The sequence below is a fragment of the Symphodus melops genome (assembly GCF_947650265.1).
Source record: "Symphodus melops genome assembly, chromosome: 10".
NCBI classification, from domain to species: Eukaryota; Metazoa; Chordata; class Actinopteri; order Labriformes; family Labridae; genus Symphodus; species Symphodus melops.
The window spans coordinates 10480200-10496404 of NC_136700.1; the positions used below are offsets into that span (position 1 = coordinate 10480200).

General features: G+C 42.6%; 1 protein-coding gene across 1 annotated transcript; it reads right to left on the reverse strand.

Moving 5' to 3' along the window:
- Nucleotides 1-109: 109 nt before the first annotated feature.
- Nucleotides 110-14758, reverse strand: oafa (OAF homolog a). The gene is made up of 4 exons (XM_079354341.1): nucleotides 13984-14758; nucleotides 3213-3347; nucleotides 2945-3125; nucleotides 110-1947 (listed from the first exon to the last, which is right to left on the reverse strand). The coding sequence occupies exons 1-4, from the start codon at nucleotides 14212-14214 to the stop codon at nucleotides 1673-1675; spliced, it is 822 nt and encodes a 273-aa protein (XP_079210467.1). The 5' UTR covers nucleotides 14215-14758; the 3' UTR covers nucleotides 110-1672.
- Between the last annotated feature and the right edge of the window lie 1447 nt (nucleotides 14759-16205).

Below are 16205 nucleotides of genomic sequence, written 5' to 3' on the forward strand. Positions count from 1 at the left end.
ACCATGGAAGCTGAGGGGACCTTACTTTGTAAGGCCTCTAATGTTCACTGCTCAAAAAAAAAAAAAAAAAAGACGGGCATAAAATGTCCCAAAAGACAGAGTTAAAACATTACAGTGCAAAGAAAGACTTTATTGAAACAATTCATGTAAAACACAATTCCTAAATGGTACATTACCTAACTGCTTCATATTCTCCTTATGGCAACTTTTAACAGCGTAGTCTGAACTCTTTCATAGAAAAAAATATTTTTATAGAATCTATCCTATAATTACATAGCAAAGATCAGTGGAATTGTTAAGGCACTTGATCGCCAGAGAAGGCCACAAATAAAAAAGGTTTCACTCATTTGGTTCTTTAGTAAGCAGGACAAATAATCACAGAAAACACAAATAAACAGTATATGGCAGTTAAGACTGAGATGATAATGGAGGTATGAAAGACCAAAATGATACTTCAACCAAAAAGAAAAGACACACAAATTGAAATTTGGTCCCAAAAGTTCAAGAAACACTCAATCATGAAAAAATTATTAGGGGTATATGTTTAAATTATTAACACTTAGCAGTTGGCCAGCAGATGGCAGTATAGATCATTTAAAAGGCTACAATGCAGTTTAGTGAACCCAAACAAAACAACTCGGTGTAATGTGATTCAAAACAACAATGCATAAACAAGATGGTGAGACATTACAACCTTATGTTAACAGTATTTCCTTTTACTTTGGTTTACGTGACACTTAACTGACTCAGAATGTGATTGGTAGACGTGAGGATTCTCCTTATGGCTATTAAAAAAGGAGACCTTACTTAAATTCTTCTATGACATAAGGTATTACAACTGCCTATAACCTAGTATGTTGTGCAGATGAGCGTAAAAATAGCCAAATAATTCCTGTTACCGAGGACCTGTTGTTTAAATGTGTGACTTTGAGAGCTTGTTTAAAACCCCCCAAAAAAAGGAGTTATATGTATATAAAAAAAAAATACAAAAATAGTCCTCCATAATTTCATTTTGCAACTAAAATAAATAAAGCCAGCATTGGAGAAGAGTTTTCTTTGTTGGCCAGCTTATGTTGCTGAACAAACATGGCGTTTAGCTGGCTATAAACACTATCACAGAGCTTTGTAAAAGACAGAAATCCACCATCCAAATTATCCTTCTCGAGAAAGGAAGATCATTTGTACGGCTCGCTTGATCAGAAACACATCCTGTTCTTCCCCTGCTGGTGTTTACATAACCAGAACATACACTGTCCAACTTTGTGCACATTGTAGCTTGTTTGACAGGTTTTGTTGATGCCATCAATCATCTGCTTCACAAATTCCCCCCCCCCAAAAAAAGGCACACAAGTAACAAATTCTTGGCAAAGTCCCATCATCATTGACAATGATATGTCAATCTCCCAAAAGACGGTTAGAGTAAGTGGGTCCTCTTACAACAACGAGCCGCACCTCTCCTCCTTTAAAGGATTTGGTCTTATTTTGAACCTGAATTATTTTTTTGTCTCAGCTTGAACATGTTCTCCTCACTCCCCATCTAAGACAGCATCACTGAACATCATATAAACTGAGGTCCAGTGCTACTGTGTCGTCTTTGAATTGCATGGGTGGGGAAGCATGGGAGGGGGGGGAGAAAAACTAATTTCTTTCTTAAAGTGTCAAAAATAAAATATTAGGTCTCCTCATCCCATAGACAGAGCTGTTTTTGGGGGACATAGTAGGTGAAATGGTAGCCCTTGCTGCAGCTTTTAATACCACACTTGTAGTTTGAGCCTTTTCCTGTCGTGTCCCTGCTGCGGCAGTACTTCAACTGACACGGGTACCACTCCAGGCGCAGGCTGTATGTGCAGAGACACGGTTGCCACAAGTCTTTAGTAGAATGACAAGCCTGAAAACTGGGCGCCTCTGTTGTGTGGGGCAGGGTCTCGAACATAGAGCCATCCACTCCTGTGACACAGACATGAGAGGGTACATTATTACCAAAGCGTTCGAAGACAATCATGCTTGGTGTGATTTCACTCAATTAAAAACTGTATTGGACTGAAGAGGGGGAACTGAGTGGTTCCAAAGAGAGGAGATGGTGCGGCAAAAAGGGCAGCTTTGTTATGCAAAGGAGATGCTACTGTGATTCCCTCTGCAGATAATGGTGCACAGTGCTTGGTGAACCATGACCATCAACATTGTTTCCTCTATAACAGTGCTGTCAGTGGACAATAGTGCTGTCATAAAGATTCTCCTCAGCCAGAGTATATTGGACTTCATTGCTGTTTAGATACTTGACCCCTCTGCGAAAAAGGCAGTGTAATTAATGGGAAATTATACATTCTTAATCCAGGTGTGAGGGTTGGACAACTATGTCACATGGGGGGGGGGGGGGGGGTGTAGGAATGCTGCAATTCAAAGTCTAAATTTAAATTTTGTTCTCACAATTCTGATCAACACTTGTGGCAAGAGGGATTTATTTCCCGTTATGTTTTCACTTTCTTAATTGCAAAAATTACTTCCATGGAAAAGCAATACAAATAAATCTTCCTAAAAAGGGAAAAAATGGTAATTCCAAGATCAAGAAATAAAACATTTTATTTGTTTATGTAGTAAATGCCCTGCTGCAGTCTACCTGCAGTACCTTCATGCACCATCAGAGGGACACAGGGAAATCATTGGGATTCACTGACATGGAGAAGTAAATCTCAAACTCAAAAACAGAGGTGGGTGATTAATGTTCTAAAGTATTCAAGGTAACAGTGAACTCTTATCAGATATGTAATACAAGAAATAAGAGTGTAAACAAAGATAGCATGGACAGTTATGAGGCCTTATCAAGAAGTAGCCTGGGAAAAAACACATTGAGTGATTTAACTGAAGTGAAAGGGCAGTACAGAGTGTCGGTACACAGGAGGATAGGACATATAAAGACACAACACAAAAACTGCACAACTCTCACCTTTGTCCAGCCAGTGTTTAACATCAGCCTCTCTGGTGTAGATGGCCTCCCGGGCCTCGCTGCACATGTTGTGGATATGGGAGCTGAGTTGCCAGGCCCGGCTTAGATTGACCGCTGCGCTCATCTTCAGCTGCTCCAGTCCTCGTCGCTCCTCTGCCAAGCGAATGGCCTGAGGGTTTTTCTAAGAAGGGGAGAAAACATTGTGAGAGTTACGAACATGTTTGCAAAAAAAAAAGAACAAAGAAATACTTCCACTGTCTTATCATACCTGTCTGAGACGAGCCATGGACTCGCTGGGTATGATCTCATTGCGGTTTAGTCGGGAGATGAAGCACAGGGCCTGGTACTGGTTCTGCCCTCTCTCCAGCTCTCCAAGGATCAGCGCTCGGAATATTTTCACATCCTGCAAGACATCAGGGATGCGAGATGATAAACAGACATTCCCCAGAAGACAGTGAAGTGGTGTATCAGGCGAGGTTGTAATAACTTACTGTTTATTATGTAGGCTTGTACAGATTAGAACACATGTTCTTTCCATTTTCAGATGCTCGAAGTAATTCAATACGAGGAGCTCAAAGATTGTTAAACAACTCTCTGCTAAAAGTGAAGAGGGTTTATTATTTCTACACCCAGAGCATATCATCTGACACTTTGATGGTACCTTACATAGCCTGTGTGTCTGTGCAATGTATCCCTAGCTGTGTTCTGGTTCTTTTGTACTGTCAAATTAAATCCATAGGCCTGTTTTTTTGACAAACCTATCAAAGTTCCTCACATGCTGTAAATGTCGGACACATTTTACCACTCTCTTTTATGTGGAACCGTGCAAGTAGGAAAATGGTGATAGTGGAGGAGTCGAGGAAAAAAAAACTTGTTGCTGTTGGCAACTGTGTTGAGAAATCTGGCGCCGAACCCATGGCCGTAAAGAGTTGTGTGAAGGGGCAGGCAAAGCATGATGGGAAGCGCCAGCAGTGGGAAGAGTAGAGCAGCGGACCCGTCTTCCTATTCATCGGACTACCCCTTTCCCACCCCCAACCTTTGGCTTGTAGATAGACCCTCACAGGCCCAAAAACACCCCTCCTCCACTTTTCACACAGCCGTCTGAAGCCAACAGGCTGCGGAGGAGAAGCTGTTTCTGAGCAGGAAGAACTCTGGGGCGGATAAAACAGCCCAAAGATAACCCCATTGAGTTCTCCTTAAGCCCTTTGGTTCCACTTCCTGTATGCCACAGCGTACCCACAAGCAAGTAAGCAATGCAGCGTCGCCTTGGATGTGTTTACGCTCTGTACCTCTTTATAGACCACTCTGCATGAGCACTGGTTCATCTCTTGAAGTACCACTATAGTCTGTGAAAAGGGTTCTTGGCAGGGGTTCAATACAGGCATGGGTATTAAACAAGGAAATTATTCAGGACTATTTGTCCACTGGAAAGCAAATTACTGAGCAAATATTGCTTTGAAGGCTTTTATTTGTTATTAACCTTAGACTTTCCTCTCATGTCTCGATGCTGCGCAGTGTTGCAAGAAAACGAGGAGTCAAAAAAGACTACAGAAGCAAAGAAAATTGAAACGAAATACCTCAGATGTTGCTTTGCTGTGATAATCCCATTTTCTAGTTTATCTTTACAGACAGAACAAAGTTGGGATGATTAAAGAGAATGTCAAGACTGCAGGAGGCATGAATCTATCAAAGTGAGTTGTAACGCAGAGGGAACACACGGCCAACAAGACGCACGGCAAAGAGCGAAACGTTTCCCCCTCCAGTGTTGGGAGACGCAGAGGCCACGACTTGGAGACCTCCCATACTGCAGACACATGGCGCTACACTGGGATGCTGTGTGTGTGTGTGTGTGTGTGTGTGTGTGTGTGTGTGTGTGTGTGTGTATACATGTGTAAGTGTAGGCACAGAAAGGAGGGAAGGCATTTGTGTCAGCCGCACAGATTTGCCCCAGGGCTCTCTGGGTAATTACAGAGAAGAAGGGTAGCTCCACCAACTATGCTTCTTTGGATGTTTCTGAGTGGTAAAATGTAGACGCTGAGTTGCCTCTTCCTCTTGTGTAATTATGTGTCCAGATTAATGATTGTCTGCTTCTGCTGCCCTGCTTTGGGGCAAGGCCAAAACGGGGGCAAGGAGCGGGCAACACGATCTATTGTGGCAATAACTTCTGATGCAACAGACTTCATCTGCAGACAACGGAAAATCCACAATAAATTTGCTTTATACCATAGATTGAATGGAAGGAAAGGGATGGCACCCTCAGGTCTTTACGTTAATTTGCAGCTTGCATTACTTCTTCCTGAGCAGTGGTGCAGGTGCAGGAAGGACCACTTGTCATACGCATTGTCATAATACTTCTAGAGGTGATTTACTAAGTTGATTGCATCATGTTCTTAGTGCTTCAACAGCTGCAGTAAGAACATGTTGGCATTAAAAAAAACCAGCTCCTAACAGCTGGTGAAAAACTATGTGCATGTAACACATTTTAACATTAAAACTAAATTGAAAAGATAAGCCAAGGATCCACTCTCGAAAACTTCGGTCAGTATTGAAACAATACTGGAAGTACAGGACGGGTCCAAACCCTTAATCTGAAGGTCACAAAAGCTGTCTACGAGGACTCTTTACTCTCTTACTGATAGATACCTTCTTTGTTTGGATTAACAAAAACTTTACACACTATGGATATTGTATTTTTCTTGATAGTTCATATCCAAATTAGTCCTGTCAAGTAATTTGTGTCAGCTGAAGAAATTTACAGTATAGCCCAATTTGACATAATAAATTAGAAGATTTTAGAGGAATTAGTAAATGTGTTCCGATTGCTTTTGTCACAGCAAAGTAAGCCGTTTCCCCCTTTTGTCCGGTCATGCTAAGCTAAGTTAACGATCTACTGGTAGCTTCAAATTTAGCACGAACACATGAGAACAGTGTTGATCATTTACTCCATCACTGTCATCGAACTCTCAAACCATTACTCAAGTCAGGCCTGTGGTCTTGAAAAAAAAGTGTTTCTCCAGGTAACGAGTCTTCCATTAACCATTAAAAAAAAAAAGTTACCTGAATTGAGGCCCTTAAATAGCAACAACAAACCAGTGTAGTTACCTTTGTGGTTTGGCTGCTGAGATAATAATCAGCACTTCTCCTAATAGCAAAAACAGTAAAAACAATGACATCACCACAAAAGCTCAATCCAGACAGAAGCTGCTGGATTCAACTGTTTGTTTGGACAAGACGAGACTCACATCTGCCTGCCTGAAACCAGCCCTGGCACATTCCCACTCTGACTTGTTTGTGAAGAGACTCTAAGAGTAAAAAAAGACAACAGAGCAGTGAGAATGAAATATTTGCAGAGGTGAGATGTTATGATGACATACATTCACCAAGCAGAAGTGTGAACTGACTGATCAAACAACAGCTAGGTGTTTATTAAATGTAAATGTATGCATTTCCTGTTATTCAGAAGATGACATGAAATCTGAAAAAATATTTGAGCCGAAAAACACTGATTCAGCTTCAGGACATCACATTCTCTCAAAAAGCAAGACAAAAAAAAATGCTAGCCAGGCTACTTGAATACACAAGTACTCCTTGACGCAGTAAGGCCTACATCTGGAAAATGAGTCACCTCCTAAAGTGCATTTTCACAAACCTAAGTAAAAATTAAAGGTCTGCAGACCAACGTTGAAAGAAAATCACCAGCTACGGACATTAAGAATTAAAAGGGTGACATTCCCCTGTCTTGAAAAAGACGGGGTAATACCATAATCAAAGGATATTGTAGCCTTGAGTTTCTTCCCCGACCAGAGCCCTGTAAATGTCAGCACGGCTATAAATAATCCACACAAGTACAGATTCCTCAGCATCACTCCCCGACACCCGGGACTTAGTCCATTTGGAGACAAACTACCTCTGGCCAACAGCCAAACACAAGCCTGTATTCATGAAAAGTGACTAGCAGGTCAAACTCTGACCTGTTGAACAGCAGAGAGGTGGGGCACTGTTTCATTGGCAGTTACCTTTGGTGGGCCAGGTTATTTAAGAGGTGCACAAAAGCCCATTCAGTCAGTCAAAGGGTGCCATTTACAGTGCACATTCTCAGTCACTGTAGTGTTGTAACCCAGCTAATCAAATGCCTTCTTTTCACTTAGCTTGTACCTGCTTTACTAGCCGTAAAAATGAGATCTATGTAAAGTCCTAAATGGACAGAAATAATCTGTTTATTTTCTGTGGCTAAGAGCTGTTTAAATATTCAAGTGAAAAAGACTTCTACTGCACAACTGTACAAACTGTGCCAACTCACACTTGCATGCATGGTTGGACATTCAAACACACACACACAAATGTATGTACACACAGACCAACACACAAACACAAACAGTGTGCCAGCAGCTATTCCCTGTGCGGGAGGTTCTTCCTGTTTTCCAATCCCCTCTAAGACCCTGTCTGTTGATAAGGCTGACGGCTGCCCGGAGAATACTGTTGGTCAGCCATGCTCTGATGACTCATTAGGGATCACGGTGGGTCTGTGTGGCTGTTTTGGTTGGTCTGGAGTTATTTTATCAGTCAAGCCGTCAGAGCTAAAACCAAAACGTTTTCTGAAATACAACAAAACTGTGACCAGGGACTAGAACTTTTCATTTGAAGAAGCACATTTTCAGCATCCCCTATGATCGCTGTTGATCTTTTTGGTCTATATTTGTATAAACGTGGTGGAAAATGTTGTAGGTGTTTAAAAGTTTAAGGTAGATCTGCCTCTGCTTTTAAAAACACAAAGTTTGAGCCCGTTTGGTGATGGAAAGTCGGGGTCCGTGTTGGCAGAGTGGAGCCCCCGTTTTAGAAATCACAGGTGTAGGAAGGGATTAAAGATCGTGTTGGGAGAAAAGGGGGGGGGGGGGGGGGGGGGGGGGGGGGAGAGATGGTGAGCCACACTCACACAGATAAAAGGAACAGGAGAAAAGCTGCTGTGTTGAGAAACGCTTGAGTTGAAGCTAATTACACAGTCTCCGAAGGCAGGAATGTGGAGTCACATTTGGGGCTGGGTCACACCTGGCTATCCAAAGAATGAGCCAATTAGTAAACAGTGGCAGTGAATGGACAATAAAAACACTGCAGGCCACGGAAAGAAAAGGTGTTCCCCTTGGCTGTTTGCCTGATAACAATGGAAGGTAACTTGTGTAACGCAAAAATACTGAAAACAACCAGAAAACTCTATTGGGTCTTAAAATCTTAAATATGTGCAGGCCACAATGAGGGAACTTGTCATTCTCGCTGAGTCTGGATGCAATTATCCAGACACCCAAACTGTTTATGGAGACTTTGCATTCAGGAAATGACAGGGAGACAAACAGTGGGTGCTAACAGGAAAGGAAATGAGGCAGATAGATAAGGCATAAACAATGGAGATGGCTAAAGTCCCATTGAGCCGCTAACCGTTGTCCCACAGCTTTCATATCCTGTTGCAGGGGACACACAATCCGTTCTTTAATGACATTAAAACATAACAGCAGGATCAAAAATCAACCTGATGCTACTTTCTACCGAATTGCAAAAGGAGAAATGCACGCCTTTCATTTCTAGAACTTTTTCGCTTCTTTCCAACTTTCACAATAGACAAAGTGTGGAAACGTGACACTCTTAATTTTACAATAAATAGAGTGATTATTACCTTCCCAAGTGTGGGCTTTTACATCGTTTGCATGATATCTGATCTATATTTGTATTTCTTTGCAGTAACCAGGAAGAGCCAAACGAAAGGACAGAGCCACAGTGTTGACAAAAGGACATCTCAGGACACCTGATGGAAAACAGGACGCAGCTTTTTGGCAAAGTAAACCCTTTGTTAGCCTTTTCTGTTGCCACATGCAATCTTAAAACCTCTGTGGTGCTTCGGAATTATCCTAGCTATGCTCTGTGCAAGCCACAGCTCCTGCAGTCCACTGCCTCTGATGGAAAGAAGACCTAAAGTTGTGTCACTATGCTGCGTCCTCTCGCCTTGCACGTCTGTGGGAATGGAGAGTCTTTCGCTTTTATCAGCAGCCTCATAGACGAACATCTGGCCTGCTGGTGGGGAGAGAATAAAGGATAAAGACATCAACAGGGGCCACAAGAGGCCAAAGGGGGCCCATGTGGGGCCTTGAAGGGCCACAGAGGAAGCTATTTTCCTTGGATTGGGAGTCAGCAGGGAACAAAGGGTGGCTAGGAGAAAAGGGCTTAAGTGTACGGGTTTATCTTTGAAAGGGACCAGCGTCTGCTAGGAGTCAAAAAAAAAAAAAAAAGGAAGAAAGTGCCCATCAGTTATAAAATGTTATCCTTGCAGAGTGACCTCACAGGACCTCAATGTGCAATCACTGCTCTATGGAGATTATCTCTTCCACGTGGAAAGGGGCCATATCATTACAAGTGAAACTGAGAACAAGTAGATGTCTTTTAAGGGGCCGCTTAATGTACAAAGAAAACCTAATTCCTGTTTACTTGTGTATGTAACAAAGAAATAAAGAGGAAGTCTTTGACTGGCTCCGTTTCATTTTCATTCAATCACGGGTCCACGTCTCACACTGACGATTTGATCTATCCGTGACTCGCAGATGACTCACCGACCTTTCACAACAGCACCGAGGGAAAAGTCATGTGCCCCAATAATGTTCCCGCGAAAAAGAAACGTCTGAGGCAACAACGGCATTTCCCTGAACAGGTGACACTTACCTGTTACAAAGACTTTGCAAGTTTGTGCAAGTGACAAAGTGGGATGGTGTTTCATCAGGGTTGAGTGAAAGGTAAGGTGTGGCAACACCACATAAGACATGGTGACTGCACTAACTTGCAGTTGCTTCTCTGCAAAACAACAGCATTTCCCACAAGCAAAAGGACAAAAAGCCTCCCACACAGGAAAAAAAGAGTATGTCTTATAGCGCTCATAAAAGCCTCAATCCAAATCCATTTAAACAGCTGCGATGTGTCACAGTGTGTGGAGGCTACAAGTGAACAGATACTGTATGTCCCAAGGGGAGGGCTTACGGAACGGCCAACTAACCTGCCTCTCATTCTGCTTTTGACATCACACATGAGGGTGTGTAAAGAAACTCCAGTTCTTTCCTACAGAGAGCTCGTTGTTGGGCGTATCCATAAAGCCTTGCTGTGATTTGAAGACAATCAGAAAAGGGACCTGAGGGTAAAAAAAATAAAAACGCCTCTATGAAACGTAAGCGCCTTTAATCTGGTGAACAAAAAAAACAGAGATTCAGCTATATAAAATGGCGGGCACTCTCTTTAATCATTTGTTGACAAAATCCGTACCAGTTCATCAAGACAGTGACAGGAGATAGTGAGTGTCAAGTGACCTGAAACATCTGCCGCTCCCTTGATCTATCAGCACAGCATGAGGTCATGCCACTTCTAAAACCACGAAGCCTTCCAAATACTCTGTGGAGGATTTTTTTTAGAATGGTTTCTCCATTAGACTTCAAAATGAGCTCTACAGAACGCTGTCTCAACTTCAGTTAAAGAACTGTTCTGATGCCGGTACTAAACGGGCTACTGTTGCTGCCTAAAAACGCAGTATTGGGTATCGGAGAGTTCCCTAGACAACAGACCCATCTGATACAGTTATTTAAAAGACCCCCCCCCCAAAAAAAAACAACTTTATTCACGCAAGTTACCTTAAAATGACAAACATCAACAGCATGGTTCTAGTGCTAGTGAAAAGATGGTCAAAAGTGGTGAATTGTCACCTGTTTTTTTATGTGCATTTTATTCTGCACTGTTATAGAAGGAACACTATGGGTATTTGAAGTAAGGTTAGAGAGCATGAGATACAAAAAAACCTCTTATTATACAGAGAACAGCTTAGTTTTATCAATCACCCAAACATAAGCTCTGTCTCACTTTTTTGGCATCTTGGAACCTCTTTGACAGCAGACTGTTAAAACATGACTTGTGTGTGTGTGGGGGGAGCTTTCCACATTTAAACAGCCAATTCATATTAATCTAGATAAGTTCCGGACAAATGCTTCAAGACACATTTCCTCTGAAATGCTTAAAGAGCCAAGGTTCAAGAGACGTACAAGGATGCGCACCACTGCATTTGAGAAATTAAACCCTCTTTAAAAGTCTTAAATCATCTTGAGAGTCCTGCACTCACACATCCGCTGGTTGTACACAGAAATAGAGTACAAAGTGATTAGGCTCTCCGACAAACTCACTACATCTGGAAAGATCCAAAAACAGCCTTTCAGATATGCGAGACATTTCCCTTGGATTTAACTCAAAGACATGGTTTATGTTCAGCTCAAGGTCTCAGACTGTGTTTGAACATAAATTGTTGCAGAAGGGAAACAAGCAGATATGTACTGAAGTGCTACAGCAACACATCAGGGTTGGTCTCGCGTTGCGAAATCGCGAGTTGTCATCAGGATATTCCTGAACTGCAAACATATTGATACCATTTGACATATTTGTGGAGTTGATTAAGCTGCAAATACCTCACCATGATACCAAACAGGAAGGAAATATTAAGATAACGGGCGGGGGGGGGGGGGAGCCTACCTCCTATGTTGTAAAAAGCCAGATGAGCAATAAACAAATGCAACTACAGAATAACCAGAAAGGGATCCACCAACTCTCCCATGATGCAAGCAGTGTGGTTTGGTTCAGTTTGGTTGTAAACTCTGATCTTGATTACGTTTCCACAGCCAACTACAGCCTTATTTGATAAGTGGAGTGTGAGCCAGATGGGGATAGCCGAAAAATACTGTGACATCAGTGTAGCCCAACAAAGTAAGTTCAATAAACGGGATGCAATAAAAAGAACAAACCCTACTGGGAACTCTTGGCACCCCTGGAGTGGTTTAAACTTAATAGAAAAAGTAACCTACATGTTGGGATTTACTCAACATGACACAGAGGTGTAAGGAGTGAGTTAAACCACATCATCTTTTCCATATGTCTGCAGAGTAACCCTCCTGAAATCACAGTACGGCCGATTCTCACAGTGATTCATTGCTTGGATAAGGTTGACTAAACTTCCTTCTTGCTCAGCCAGTGTCTAATGGCTATAACATTTACCATCAAATCTTTGCCACGTATTCACAACGTAGAAAAGAGCAAGATGCCTGCTGCGTCTGCTGATTGTTCAGAGAGTTCTTTCTGCAACTGTCCAGTCAAAGATCTGATCCCAGGTGAAGCGAGCATCTATAACTGAGTTGAAAAAAACCCATAATGATTAAAAACAGGGATTAGATCTTCCGAGTGGTACTTTAACTTTTACATCACCTATCCACTTTTTGGGTTATAAATCTCCCGAGTTAAACCTCCCTGTTATACTGCTCCACTTCCCACAAGCTGGACTGTAGATTCATGGCAGCTGGAAGTGACAGCTCATCCAAGTTTCCATAAATCATAGAGATAGTGCAAAAGAACTGAATGAAAACCACATGCAGGAGAAATGAGAGGCGAACAGGAAGGAGTGAGGGAGAAAGAGACAGAGGGTGAAGAAGAAGAAAAGGGGGCGGGGGGGCGCGCAAAGAGGCCGACCGACAACTGAAGAGATAAATCAGCCAGCGGAACAGTAAAGTGATCTAAGAGGTTCTGTTGGCTTTATTATAATAAACAGAACCATATGTGCATGCATGAAGGCACACAGCAACACAAAGGGCCCTGCACCACCAAGCACACGCTTCCCCTTATCAGTGTACATCTCTTCTTTTTTTTTTTAAATTTTGTCACCAATGATCGGGGCTGACGGCCTCCTCTCTTTCAACTCTAAATTAGCTGTTTTGGTTAGTGAACCAGACGTGCAGATCAAAAAGGTCAGACATGCCCACTTAATCCTGGTAAATCTCCCCCTTCACATCTCGCCAGCTTGTCAGCTTCTGTGTGACAGCAACCATCACAGACACATGCCTTTGCTCTGTATGCCTCTCTGAATCCCCCCCCCAACTCACTCACTCAGGCTGATAACAGCAGTTGCAGGTTTCCTTCCAGCACTGACATTTAATCATCTCATGAACAGTCATGGTCAAAAGTGAACCATTATTCCTCCTAAAAAAAATCGGGGATGTAGCACTGACCACGGAGGGGGACACTTGATCTGCTTGGTCTACTTTTAGAATAATGCTAAAAATGGCGGCTATAACGATGAGCTCTGGACCTGCGAGCAGCAGGGCCACTGGGGTCTGTGTGGAAGTCCACATCTAAGGAGCAACAGCTGTCTTGACCTCGGTGAAACTCACACTGAGATGGAAAAAGATCAATGAAGACATCTCTTAAGTTCATGCGAGTGCTACAGTGTCTCCTCCGGGCAGTTAAGGGCTTTTGAGATGCTTTCTTCCAAGCTTCAGATTTGTAAGCCTGCATCTCTGCCTGAATGAAACATTTAGCCTGAGCCAGTATAGGTTGTTGTGACTCGAATGTATCCTTGATCAAATACAATGTTTATGTTATAGACAGCTTGATATAATAGAAACTAATGAGGTTCAGGAAACAAGAAAAAGGTGAAATAGCATGAGCAGACATATACTATGGTTTTGATTACAGCCTCAGTCCCTGAAGGGTCATGGTTAATTAACTTACAGTTTCTGGTACATAAACCCTTTTTGGATTTGAGTTTTATCTTAGGACCCCTATTGAGCTGAAAAGTTTCTTAACATACCAATAATCAAATCAGTGGTTTCCAAACTGAAAATTGGCTATAGTACCTGAGAGAGAGAGACAGAACAAATGAGATAATGTTTTATTACCGGTAAGTCATTTTACTTCCCTATCATGGCTTCCGATAGAGAATAAACTGGCTGTTTATTGTCATCTAATAAACCCTTTTAAGATCCATAACGTGTGAGCTTACTGGCGATCCCTCATAGAGCTCTTATGGGACTCCTGCCTTGTTGTTTTGGACTGGCAGATTCTGCAGTTACACCGTAGAGGGAGATTTATTAACAGCAGACTGTCTATCATAGTTCTGATCATTATGGTAAGACCAAGTGGACAATAGCGTCATCTTAAGGCACCACAGTTAAGTAAAAGCGGCACAGATGACCCCCTCTCACCTGTTTGAAGTCCGCCACAAAAGTGATGAGCGTCCCATCTCCCTGCTTGAACTCCAGTGATATGGAGTCTCTCTCACTGTCCGCTTCCAACACCTCATCGGTCACCAGTCTGTCCAAGAGCCGGACCCGGACCCGCAGCTCCGAACCGAATCCCACAGAGACGACAAGTACGAGGGCGCAGAGACGGGTCAGTATCCGAACTGAAGCCGCACAGACGCAACTCGCAAACATCCCCGAAAAGACGCAAAACTGAACCGGAGAGAGAGGAAAAAAATTCGAGGCGAAATCCAAAGATCAGCGCTCATATCCCCTAACTGTTTTCTTTGAGTTTGCGTAAAGTATTTTCCTTCATATTCAGAGTGCTCTTGTAGTCTCCCGCGTGCCAGCACTTCACAGATTTACGAGCACGTTCACAGAAATCCCACGTCTCCCTTGGCTAAAATCTGCGCTTTTGACTCCGCTGGGAGCTTCAGCAGAATTGAAAGTCCATTGAAAGTCTCTCGCTCCGGCGTTGTTGATTAGCTCATGCGCATTTCAGTTTCCCCTCCACACACTCTCTTAAGTTCCCACGTTGCTACTCTTTCTGCGTTTGGTTGATATTCCTACACTTCTGCCTTCCCTTCCCCTTTTAATTCATGCACTTCCTTTCCGTCCGTATTCCACCAGATCTCGCCTGGCCTCCAAACTTTCTGTTGTGAGTGTGTGTGCCTGAGTGAACGGAGTGCCGAGATGGTAGTAAACTCTTAAAGCCATACCACCCTCTGAAAAGCCTGCCCATCCCCCTTTAAAGGCCTCATGTGATTCTCCTGCACTCCAGCAAGCTGCCTGAACTAATAATACCCCACAACAATCATGACTAAGGTGTTGTGGGGATTTGTAAATCATAGTTTTAGGTAAGTTGTTCGTAGCATGTATAGGGATAAATAAAAGACTGGTGTCCAAACTGTAACCTGCAGCTGGTTGTTTTAAAATAAAAAAAATGAGTTTTTAAATAGCAAATAAAAATGTTTTAAAACCTGTTAATATAAATTACTGTTGGGCTGTGCAATGTACTCTTTAAATAAGTTCATATACTACATTTGTTTGCATATACCGCCTTTAAATCCTTTTGTATTGCTTGTTTGTTTAGCAGAATCTGTGAAATTTAGACTTAAACTGTGAAAATCAGCACAGTGTGTCCACCCTGGAGCCAAACAAGCAAAACAAAGGATTGTCTATTTTTCTCTGCATTTCAGTCTTATTGACTTATAACCGGTTCTGGGGGGAAAAAAAGTTTCATTCAAAAGTGTTGGTTTCATAGTTGTTGATCTACAGCATTTCATCTTTCAGTCACATTTTTTTTTATGAACACAAGTGTGCTGCCTTCTGAAATAAATCTGTCAGTTAATTGTTACCTTTGATGACTGCATATAAAGTTGATGAACAGGTTCCATCTCAAGGAACAATATAATCACTTCTTTGTTCTGCTGGCATCAGTTATTTAGTTTTATGATGTCCATGAGAGAATGCCCGACAAACGTGGGCGAGAGAAAAGCTGCCAATCAGAAGGCAGGTCTTTGCACCACATTAAACAACAGGGGGGGGTCTTTAGTACATTTCGAAACATTTGCCCAATGTCGCCCATGCAGCGATTTAAATGGTAGATTATCACTATGTGTGTGCGTGTGTATCAGTGTGTGTCAGAGGGCGACGTCCCTGCAGTAAACCACCTGAGTAGTTTTGTTGTTATCTCGGAAAGCTGATGCACTGCATTCTGAGTGGGTGGGCTACAAGTGACCCCAAATGTGGCAGGACTTCTTGAGTGCTGCTGAGACTGAGAGGTGGTCGCTCCAGTGAAGGGGAAAACAAACAGAGGGGCTGTAAAGCAGAGTAAACATTGTTTTGCGGGGCCTGGCAAACCAAACTGGTCCCTGCTGCACCCTGATAGACTGGAGGAATGGAGGTCAGACAAACAGCCCCCCCTTTGTGATGGAGTTTAGTCCTCAAGTACTCTCAGGCTACATCTTAGTTATAGCGCTTAAAGAGCTGCAGCCTGAAGCTGGTGATGAGATGGGATTCAACAAAGTCAACTTCATATAAGACCTTCCACACTGTCTGCAAACATGTAAAGCTTACTCCTTGCTTCATTCTTACAATTTTAAGCAACAGCAATTTGGAGGCTTAGCTCAAAATCATGTGCTCAATTGTTGCACTGCACTGGCACTGACACAAACACACATGCA

Excerpts from the sequence above, each read along its gene's own strand:
- oafa (XM_079354341.1), bottom strand. The coding sequence starts at position 14,214 with ATGTTTGCGAGTTGCGTCTGTGCGGCTTCAGTTCGGATACTGACCCGT. Across the intron at positions 3,126-3,212 it reads CCATGGCTCGTCTCAGACAG|AAAAACCCTCAGGCCATTCG; the intron begins GTATGATAAGAC and ends TCCCCTTCTTAG. Across the intron at positions 1,948-2,944 it reads TAAACACTGGCTGGACAAAG|GAGTGGATGGCTCTATGTTC; the intron begins GTGAGAGTTGTG and ends TCTGTGTCACAG.